Source organism: Etheostoma cragini, chromosome 8 (assembly GCF_013103735.1).
Source record: "Etheostoma cragini isolate CJK2018 chromosome 8, CSU_Ecrag_1.0, whole genome shotgun sequence".
Lineage (NCBI taxonomy): Eukaryota > Metazoa > Chordata > Actinopteri > Perciformes > Percidae > Etheostoma > Etheostoma cragini.
Window position 1 is genome coordinate 25,652,416 of NC_048414.1, and position 12,024 is coordinate 25,664,439.

The 12,024-nt window shown below is 38.7% G+C and overlaps 1 protein-coding gene across 6 annotated transcripts in view; it reads right to left on the minus strand.

Moving 5' to 3' along the window:
• si:ch211-1e14.1 (UPF0606 protein KIAA1549) overlaps nt 1-11,120 on the minus strand; it is a 45,317-nt gene extending 34,197 nt beyond the window's left edge. For all 6 annotated transcript variants that reach the window (XM_034878297.1, XM_034878296.1, XM_034878298.1 and 3 more), the window contains exons 1-2: nt 10,911-11,120; nt 9,620-9,885 (exon numbers count right to left, since the gene is read on the minus strand). In XM_034878297.1, coding sequence (XP_034734188.1) covers nt 9,620-9,752 — 133 coding nt within the window. In that variant the 5' untranslated portion in view covers nt 9,753-9,885; nt 10,911-11,120. The remainder of the gene's footprint in view (nt 1-9,619; nt 9,886-10,910) is intronic.
• Nucleotides 11,121-12,024: the final 904 nt, after the last annotated feature.

The following is a 12,024-nucleotide window of genomic DNA, read 5'->3' on the forward strand; positions in this document are numbered from 1 at the left end:
TGGATATTGGTAAAGAAGATCATATATTGGATCATCACATCTCTCCACTAACCTACATGTATATGTGTCTGAGTGCTTAAAATAGCTCTACCAAGGCCCAATAAACACATGCAAATTAAGATGGCAGATGATGATTTCTTTCTATATGTGCAGTGTTTCTATCAATGGCACATTTTGGTTTTGCTTGACAATTCTGACTTTGTTTCTGTTTAATTTAACCTTAGTCACTTAAAGGGCAGGCACAGTGGGGGGGGGGGGGGGGGGGGGGGGGGGGGGGGATTGTACAGCCTCCTCCAACAGTCAAATGAGTAAGAATATGTTTAGATACATAACACAATACTTACAACAATACAATTCAATTCCACTGGTCTCCTTTACCCAATTCTCTTGGGGGAGTTACTATAATTTGTGGGGCTTTGTAAATTATAGTGTGGTCTAGACCTGTAAAGTGTCTCGAGATTACTGTTGTTATGATTTGATACTATTAAAGAAATTGAATTAAAATAATACAGGTATCAATGTTTGGATATTTATGTATTACAATGTTACAACAACTTCCAAGACCTGACAGATTTTTCTTATGCTATAGTTCTGAATATAGTCTTAAAAAAGTTTGAAAAAAATGTATTCTCTTTTTGGAATTAAAAACCTACAGAGTTAACTATATAAATAGTAGAATATTTTACTAGAATGATATGAACAGAATGATAACAACACACAATATTCTACGATGCATTTAAGGACAACTTGAATATAGCTGGCAACAAACTGGGGATTAACAAATAAAGTTTTTTCCAGGCTGATGCAGATTATCAGTAGTTAACCGATAATTGGAACTGATAGTGTACATATACATTAAAAAATGGAAATCTTTAAGTCAATTGTTTTAGTGGTTCATTAACTCGTAACAGGGGGAACGGCAATGCATTCGCTTTGCGGCTGAATCCTGCAAAAAGCAAGTTTGCCAGGTCGAGTAGCAGATCTGTACTTCCACTGAGACATTATAGGACAATTCCGCTTCCAACCTGTACAGGGACTGAAGTTTGAGTAGTTACATAGTTTTGCAATTATTTAATAAATAAGAAACTTTCCACGTAATCCAATGTAAAAGAGAGTCAGATAGTGTTGTGGGCGGGACATCAAGTCAGGCTCAGTGGTGAGTGAAACCGAAGCAGAGGGACAGACGCAGAGCTGTAACGGAGCAAAGTAGCACACTTTTTAATTCATTAACTTTAGTTATCAGGCAACTAAAACGCCAATACAGATAATCTGTAAACTGCCAAAAAACGGCCCAATAATCAACAAGTGCCGATAATCAGTCCATCCCTAACACAAACGGATGTAAATCCTAAGTAAGATAAAATGTGATTGTGGCCTTGCTGTCCTCTTGACTACTTATCCCAGTACTGAAAAAGAGTTAACCTGATAACGCCTGTCTGTAGACAGCACTTTGCTGATGTCTGAAATGGAATCATAGAAAATACCTTCCCCTGGTGTCCTGTACTCAACCAGACCTTGTACCTACTGTATATACTGTAGATAAAGGGAACAATCCAATAGCCTAAACTAAATCTGTCTTTTAACACAGTGAAATATCTGGGCACGTGAGGGTTGACAGACAAAACATTGATGTCACAGCAGCATTTGCAGAATACGGAAAGGACATCTCCATCTGTTTTAATGCAAGTGGTTGGGTGAAGCCCAAATATGATAAGCCTTGTGAATGGATGAGAATGTAGTAATATTTGGAAAAGAGAAAAACAAACACCCACACACACAAGTATATATATATATATATATATATATATATATATATATATATATATATATATATACAAAATAAGAATACAGCAAAAGGCAAGCTGGACGGATCTCAATAAAAACAAATTACACATGAACAGAGAAGCACAAACCACAAAGACAGTCCAACTGAATTACTCTATACTGATTTTTTGGCCATTTTATAAGAACCAACCTACCTTTAAGAATCAGAATAATGTCTTTGTAGCATGCAAACAATAGTATCCGCCAAGCATCTGTTAAACACAGACGTGTGCTTGGGCATGCACGTGCAACCCACCACTCAGTTTAATGCACACATACATTCCTATGTGTGTCGAGAAACTTGAGATACCAATTACAGAGCCCTCTAATGATATCATTTCCTATGTTTGCCAGACTGCTTATTGCAACAAAAAAAAGTTATTTAATGGTTGTGTAATTTTTTTTTAAACGAAGCAAGAGAAGAAAGGGTCTTTTGGTAATAATGCTAGCTAACTACAACCCCGCACATGGTTCTGTTTTCAGCTAAGCCCCTCGCGTGACTGGCTCTTTTCAGTTGGCAGGAGCAGCGTTTGCTGAGTGCAGTCGAACAATCAAGATATGGCTGTGTTGACATTTGGTTTATCGGGGGAAGCTTTTAAGTTCGGGAAAGATCCCATTGTTTTTATCAGTGGAGTTCAATTAGATGAAGCTCTCTGCCAAAGCTCGAGCAACCTCCCCCCCCCACAAGAAAAAAAACCTTTACAAGGGGTGCCTTTATAATAAACCTACACCAGTTGCTTACCGGCGCACTTACTTGTTGAATTTAGTCTACACCAAACAGTAAAAGATCAAAGAATATATTTAAATCGATAAAGTTATTGTTATAAATAGAATCAAGGTCTGAATGCTAATCTAAATGTGGCCTATGATCTAATAGCTCATTAAAAGTAAAGTACAACTTAATGTTTTGCAGATAAAGAGGTTGCCAACATCTCTCGAAAATGAATTCAGTGGTCTAATTTGGCCAAACGAGAGCATGAGAATGGAGACCTGAGTGAGGTCATGGCTTCACTTCATCAAATATTTATGTGACCCTTGCTTTGTTGTCCTAAAGAGAATACTTTTTTTAAGATAAAAGGGCAAAAAGAGGAGCAGAAAGTGGGGGAGCAGGATGGGGAGGGGGGGGGGGGGGGGGGGGGGGGGGGGGGGGGGGGTAGTAGTAGTATTAGTACAGGAATACAATTGAGAACGAGGAATAGAAGTACCAGGGAGAGAATGGGGGAATCTGAGTTAAAAGGTACAGTTTGCTACAATGAAGAGCTACTGCATTTTCCTAGTAATTTCCAGTAAGTCTTCACACACACACACACACAATTTGGGTACAGTCCTTCACTTTCTGCAGTTCTGATCTTCTTCAAAAGACAGGAAGACAAAGACTTCCAGAGTAACCCGAGAGGCCCTGAGGACCGTGTCACTCAGCACTCTCTGCTACTTTGACTCTATCCTCCCAGTAGAGGATCCTCCCTTCCCCACCACTCTCAGGCTTTAGGTCCTGGGAGGACAAACACTGTCTACTGGGTTAAATGAAGCTCTCTTAAGGCGCTGACACACCAACCGGATTATCGGCCGCCGGACAGTCTGGAGAGGTCGGCGACTCAAGTCTGTTTGGTGTGTTCCGTCAACTTTCATTTCAGACGATTCGACATGTTGAATCGGAAGGCGCGCAGTCGGACTCAATGACTAGAGCCCGACCCATTAAGGATTTTTAAGACTAATACCGATAAAATACGATTATTTGGTTTTTTAAAAATCCGGTATGCCGATATATATTTTAAAAAACAAATCCAGAAACGCGTTACCACAACGCGTTTTCCTAACATTCCATCCATCCATCTTCGACCGCTTATCCGGTATCGGGTCGCGGGGGCAGCCTTTACTAACATTATTTATAGTTATTTATGCGTTCACACTAAAATAATTTATTGTTACAACAGAACAGAGGAACATAGAAATTTATTAAAGTTCTGATAAATAAAACGTACAAAAAAAACAAACTTAAGATAGAAAACTAGTATAATCCAAAGTCCAAATAATCAGTGTTGCCAACAGGGGCGTTGTAGAGCGTCCTCTGGTGGACAAACTTTGCAACGGCAACGCTCACAACATGGTTGACAGTCCGTTTTTTTCAAATATTCATTTACCAGAATCACTTATTTGTCATTATAAATAATTTTGATGAATGAATATTCAAAAAAAATAATAATAAAAACGACTGATTGGGAAAAGCCTAATATCGGCCTATAATATCGGCCTGCTGATATATCCGTCGGGCTCTATCAATGACCAAACGCCTATATATGTTGAAAATCTTTTAAACTGATCTTTGTCGATCTGAAATGAAGACACATTCGGGAACTGCATAGCCTACTCCTCACTTATGCTAAGGGTTGAGTGAATACTGGTTTTTAATTAGTTGCTGGGATGTTGAAAGGTCCAAAACAAAACAATTCAGCCTGGAGTAGACCTGCACAATTAATTGTTATAAAATTGCAATCTTGATGCATGCTTTTTTTTATATGACTCTTTTCTTCTTTTTTAGATTTTTTTTAAATGACTTTGACTTTTTAATGACTTTTACTTTCACAAACGCTACTACTTTCTTCCATGAGTTTTAAACATGGACTGTATAAAACAGGTTTTAATGAGCTCCCAAGCGCAGCAATGCTCTCCCTTCTCTTCCTTGTTTACAGGCTTGTGGTGATGAGCAATGTGCTCTAGGTGTAAAAAGAATGTTTCTGTACTGCCAATTGGTTTTGTTTTGTCATGGTAAAAAAAAAGACAGAGAATTGTAATATCAATTCTAAGCAAAAAAAAAATTGTGATTCATATTTTTCCCTGAATCATGCAGGCCTAGCCTGGAGTAGCTGAAAAGTGGCCGGGCTGAACCTCACCATCTGCTTTGATAGATACCCGCTCTACCAACTGAGCTATCCGTGCGCCAATGCTAAATCAGTTTCACATGGTTAAAAGTTTTAAATTTGTCTCTGAGACATAAATTACAAGCTATTTTATAAGAAAAAGATAATTAATATGGAGCCAGAAAAAAAAAGGAATAATAACGGTACCCGAATAAATAAAGGCCCCATTAAGGCTTTGCAATGAACCACAAAATATGAAGGAAATTGATTTTAACAAAATCAAATAATAAATGAAATATTGACAAGCATCCTAAAACACAACCATGGGTTATTTCCACTTGTATTTTCACATGACGTTGCTAATCTGCATTGGAAAACGTCCTTGGTAAAACTCAAAAAAGAGAACACAAAATCACTAACAGATGTACTTTCACAGGCTCCCACTATGGAACCTTCACATCAGAACCAACCAGTCTGATGCAGGTGATGGCAGACAACTGGAAAACGTAAATGAGACTACAGCCACCGTGAAAACAGCTGACTATATCAATAATATTATCATTAAATGTATCAGACGAGATCATTACGGACAGTGAATATCATGTGGAAGAAAGGTATTATAAACTGTTTTTAAAATGGGCCGGTCTGTTATCATTGACCCACTAATGACCAGCAAATCAGCTTCCACTGCTCTCCACACAGCCAAATAATGCTGGGAGAGGCCAATGAGCGGAGAGGCAGCGTCAGCCATCGGCTGCTTTCCAAAAGATCTTTCTGGTCAAGCTGCAGGCCTGGCAGGAGCAGAAGTACCCACTGTTTGACTTCTGATAGGTTCTACCCATTGATCTGCAACTGGCTCCCAGCTCTAATGAATAATGAATGGCCATATTGTCATCCCACAAAGATCATATTTCACATGGCAACAGACTGCGCTGATAATTAGCCAGGACTTTGCTGGCCGGCAGCTTGCCGTGTTGAACATGCAAGCCACTGCAGTGCAGAGAGAGAAAGAAAGAGAGAGAGAGAGAGAGAGAGAGAGAGAGAGAGAGAGAGAGAGAGAGAGAGTTGAAGCAAAATTGCCAGGAAACTTTATGGTATCACAAATAAAAGTTTGTAATTACATCCTGTATTTTTGTAAAGATCTTTCATTTCTAGATCTAGGGGGTACATGAACTCTCTTTCACAGAAAGCGCAGAGGACAAGAAAAAACCAAGAGAAGCAGGGAAGTAAGAGCGAGGGAAATTACTGTATGATGTCGGATCTGGAGGAACAATTATATGTAGGTCGCCGTGCTCTATTTGACCTAGAAACTATAAAGTGTTCTTTCCTGAGTCTGTGAGAGGAAAGCTGAGCGACTGGTGACTTCACTGTTGAATTTGACCATGGAAACAGTTGTCATCCTGTCCATAAATTGAGTGACCCAATATTGCCATTGGTAAAGATGATGAGCACCTCCTGTTATGCAATAACTAAGCAACACATGTTAATTTTGACGGCTTTATAGGTAATTTCATCTTTAGCTAAGACATAGTTCTTTAGTTATAAAACTGTATGTTTTGTTTCAAAGCCAGTGGAAAACATGTCCAAGATGACATTGACGTGTTAAATATATATATTTTAAAAACAAGATGCCAAATTCTTCTTGATTTTTTGACATAAACAAAATAAGTCTGTGTTCTAAAACAAATAATTGGCAGGTGAAAGTAAAAGCCAAGGTTGGGCAAATATCAAAAGGGCTGCACTTTTAAAGGTCCCTTGGCATGAAAATTTAACATTATGAGGTTTTTAAACATTCATATGAGTTTCCCCAGCCTGCCTTTGGTCCACCAGGGGCTAGAAATGGTGATAGGTGTAAACGGAGCCGTAGGTATCCTGCTCTGCCTTTGAGAAAATGAAAGCTCAGATGGGCCGATTTGGAATATACATAATGTATATTTGGGCAAGGTTACCTCCCCTTTCTCTGCTTTACCCCCCCCTCAAAAGCTACAGACTCAGAAATGGCACATAATTAGGAAAGCTCATTGTGGGTTTGGCTCTAGTGGCTGTAATTCTGCACCAAGGCTATATTTTAGGAAATGAGTATTAGTTAGTAATTAGTCTTAGGGAACCAATAAGGTCTATATAAAAGAGACTTCACATATGGTATTAGGGAACCACTAAGGTCTATATAAAAGAGACTTCACATATGGTATTAGGGGACCACTAAGGTCTATATAAAATAGACTTCAGATACAGTATTAGGGGACCACTAAGGTCTATATAAAAGAGACTTCACATATGGTATTAGGGGACCACTAAGGTCTATATAAAAGAGACTTCACATATGGTATTAGGGAACCACTAAGGTCTATATAAAAGAGACTTCAGATACAGTATTAGGGGACCACTAAGGTCTATATAAAAGAGACTACAGATACAGTATTAGGGGACCACTAAGGTCTGTATAAAAGAGACTTCAGATACAGTATTAGGGGACCACTAAGGTCTATATAAAAGAGACTTCAGATACAGTATTAGGGGACCAGTAAGGTCTATATAAAAGCATCCAAAGTCATTGGACCTTTAAAGGAATGGACAAAATGAAAAACTAGAGCAGTGATGGTTCTACTCCTGAATGTTTTAAAACCAAGGACCAAAGATGGCCCAGTGAGTTGGACATCGTTGGTGTTACGTTGGTGCCGTAATCAGCTAGCGAGAACAAATGGCAATTAACGCTCATCTCTATGTCTGATGCACTTCTGCGACGAAGGAAGCATTCACCAAAAATCGTCTGTCACAAAGCTGTTGGATAACTGTTTGGCGGGAGGTTTGAAAAACCTGCGAAAAATGAAAGTGAGTCAAGTATTTTTCTTTGCTTATTTGTGGTATAAGTATCAACAGTGTGGTGTAGTGGCAAAGTGTAATCTTCAGTGTACGGGCCAACAACATACTAGTGAAGTACTCTGCTACTGTAACTTTGTACACCGTTACTAATGGCGGTGCAGCATAGTCTTTAATTAGTCGGCGTGTACTGAATCACACATCTCAATGTACTGTACAAATGTATACTATTGTTGCACACCTGAATTACATTACAGCTTTGCAGTCATGTTACATGTACGACTATAACATTCCACACTCCTATTGTAAAGCCTTGCAATTTTGTACTATTCTTAAAATAAAAGAACACTTAAGGCCCATCCTTTGATGTTCCTATTACGCAGCAAGAATTTAGGGGGCTTAAATTGAAACAGGCCAATTCAGAACAGCATGCAGTTGTCTTAAATTTGCCCAAATGACTGATACATGTATTTTCATGTGATGCAGTGGTTTTCAGTCTGCCACAGGAAAATGCCCCATGAAATGCTTCTCAAAGGGATGCATTTAGCCTAGTGCAATCATCAAAACCACAAGAAAATGTCGATGAAACCAGCCTCTGCTTTGACAGCAGATATCTTAACCGAATGACATCATACAACCTTCATAAATCCCTGTGAAGTGTTCCTACAGAAATACGGATCATGCTAACTGACACTAGCCGACTTCTTAGTCGCCAACCCAATGAGCAAGACACCAGGAAGAGAATAACAAAGACAGACAGACAGACAGACAACACATCCTACATCTCATGAAAGTTTGGAAAAAAAAGAAAGAAAAAAAATACTTCTGAAAGCTTTGTTGTTCTGTCATCAACACATACATCTACTGTTAGCTGTAAGAGTATAACAACCCATCCTAGCTTTAGGAGAACCTCTTCTTATCACTGGGCAATGTGTAGGGGGAGGGTTGTTGGCGGGATCATGTCAATATCTATAAAGTAAGCCTGGGGAAAACCCCTATCAAGTTTATCTTATTACTGATGCAGTCAGTGTACTGTAGGCATAGAGCCACTTCACCACTTCCGTAAATCCAGAATTAGTGTCTGCTGAGGTAAACTACCAGAGCAAGACTTTTGGGCTGCAAACTCTATAAAATTACTAAACTAAGATCAAACAGGAGTAGTTGCCCTATTCAGGCTTCCATATTTCACCTATCACATCCTTTGATGACATGCTTTAGGTAGAACAGCTAATAGTAGCGTGAAATGAAGTGAAGTGAAGGTTAATACAGCAAGTTTACAACTGGAAGGTTGCTTGTTAAGTTGGCCTTGAGAAAGGCACATGATAAACCCAACTGCTCCAGTGCAGCTGCTTGTTGGCCCACAAACATGACTTTGGTTGGACTAAGCCCCTCCTAGATATGTGTGTAACTGTGTCAAATATTGAAGTTAAAATTAAAGAAATGTTAGAGAAAGAAATGTGTATATGGGACACTAAAAAATGTATGCAATTTGCCGCTACCCTGCCCTGGAGAAGCTGTATAGAGAACAGATAGATGGCTGTAAGTTAGAGCTGGGCAAAATATTGTTATATATTGATATCGTGATATAAGACTAGACATCGTCTTAGATTTTGGATATTGTTGATCATAATATGGCATAAGTGTTGTCTTTTCCTGGTTTTAAAGGCTGCATTACAGTAAAGTGATGTAATTCTCTGAACTTACCCGAGTGTTGTAACTGTTCTACTATTTGTCTTTACCCATTTAGCCATTATATCCACATTACTGATGATTATTTCTCAAATATCTCATTGTGTAAATATTCTGTGAAAGCACCAATAGTCAACACTACAACATCGGTGCGGTATCAATATCGAGGTATTTGGTCAAAAATATTGTGATGTATGATTTTCTATACACATCTATTACATAAGACAAGTGCGTAGGAGAGGGTTTAGTATGTCAAAGGTTGCAAAGAAACACCTGCACACTGTTTAACTTGCAAGGATACATTTAATGGCAACATTTTAGAACTAGACCTACATAAGGCAAATGGTATAAGACACTGAGAAGCCATCTTACATAACGTACAAATTAGTGGATTGTGTTGTGCAAGTCGGCGAAATGTATTCTCTTACCTGCAACAGGTGAGTCAGCTGCGATCAATGTTACTAACACCGTCATCCCAAGAAACACTGCACGCTGGCCACGGGCATGCATAAGAGCCTTGAGCATCACCACCAAACCCACAGAGGAGACTAAACCTGCCATGCTACGGTGGGGGTAAGGTCAAGGCATTTCATCCAGTTAAGAAGAGAAGATTCATTCCAAAAAGATTATCAAGGTTTGGTATCCTTTAGTCTATGGCCCTCCTTCCATAACACTTGCTCGCAATGAAGAATGGCTGTTGAACACAAAAGAGCAAGAGTCAATGTGACACTCAACACAAAGCAACCACATTTTTCCTTACTACAAATATCACTTCATTTTTCAGCCATTAACTGGAAACGTCCTCTGATAAACCGAAGTACAAAGGAGCACATGCTCTAATTATATATGATTAGGGTTACATTTTTAAAGCACACAGCAATAAAGACAGGGCCAGATTAGTCAGTTTGAACTGAAGTCAGTCTAATTCTTCTGAAATTTAAAGTAAATATATTTTAAATGTTGCTGAACCTATGCAGTGCGTCTTTCATAAACCAAAAAAGTTAATTGTGGTTTCAGTTTTTGGATTCTAAAATTATATTTATTATAGATTTTTAAAAATATATAGTAGGCAACTCTTTACAAAACTAGAATATAATACTACTACTACTACTACTACTACTACTACTAATAATAATAATAATAATAATAATAATAATAATAATAATAATAACAGTAATAATGATAATAAACATGTTATACAATTAAATACAAGTTGGGTTTTTTCTTTACATTGTGAAAGTAACATGTCATGCACATGGCCAGCAGGCTATTACAATGTAACGTTAATAACATTAGTCAAATAATTACCATCCAATTAGTTAAGTTAAACAACCAAACTAACTCTACATAGGCGGATGAACGTTTAACTTGGTGAAAAGAGGACGGCACATAGGACCAGCACAGGCTTCTTCAACCCCCCCCCCCCGGCTGAATGGCTATAGCTTTCAGTCGCTCTCTCACAGGCTCTCGTCATGATACAGTCTCTTGTCCTACATCCCGTCCCGTTACTTTAACGGTCATGTGGCTCTTCGTGAGGCTAGACAAAGCAGGTTGCATCCCTCATTTGACTGTCACGGCAATATGCTACAAACGGGTTAGCTAGCATACTTTGGTTACATTGCCCAACGCTAGCTTTGAGTGCACAGATAACAGGATTCTTTTTCTCCTTTCACCCAGCCATTCCTGTCAGCCTGCTCATAGCTGCGCATTCAGACTTACCAAAAAGGAAGCTCCAACTCTATCAATTCCTTTGTCTTTGTTAAGAGAAATATCCTTGGATGAAATAAAATTAATGCCTGGGTGTTCGCCACTAACCTTCATGCAACCACCTGCCTGCGTTTGAAGTTATTTCAGTGTAGACGTAACGTGCACGAGCTGGTAGCTTGCTTTCATGATCTGACACTTTTTCGGAAACAGTTACCGTCTCTCGTCCTGAGGATTTATATTAGTCCCGCCCCTTGACTGATCTGATTAGTTTCTTCTTTATCAAAACCGGCTCCTATTGGCTGTCGCTCATTTTTGTCAAAATGGGTTTTAAATATTAGGTTGGTTCTCAGTGACTGGCGTCTGCGGCTTCCACGGCAACGTTGCTTCATGCGTTTAGGTGTATGGCCATGCATTTATAGCTCAATGTCAACCTTTTATTGGCTAAATATAGTTTAACGGCACCTAGGCATGCTGAAAAAAAGAGTTATCGAACTGGAAACGTCTATTTTTTTCTGCAAGGATTCATTTTGGTTGGTAAGCTCCTATGCCTTTACAATTCCATTAACATTTATAAGCACGTTTAAGTGTCCGACTCAAGGTTCAACAAGGATGCACACTTTGTTTTCTATTCTCGGCCTAATACATGATTTCACTCAGGAAGTAAATTCCAAATAGCTTGCACGGCTTAAGATAGGCCCCCTTAGTGCACTTTACCCATCGGGCTTAGCAAGGTTTTGTGGTTGAAAATGAATGGAGATGATCAGCAGATCAGCATACCCTAACAGACGTCAACATGTTGGTGTGCACCGCCACCTAGTGGTATATCAATATAAATGTTGCTGATTCTAGATCAGTTTGGCTTTCAATGAAGTCCTCCTAACCAAAATTTGACATGATAATTTGGTATAAAAAATAACTTTGTCTATGGTGGAAAAATGCTATTAGCCTACCTAACCACTGTATTGAGGTACAACGTTGATGTACTTCTACTTCACTTGAGTTTATTATCAGTTTTATTATACTTTATTTCTACTCCCCTAAATTCCAGAGCAAAACATTGCATTGCAATTTTTACCTCACCAAATTTGACAGCCAGTTACAATTATTAGTCACTTTATTTTGCATA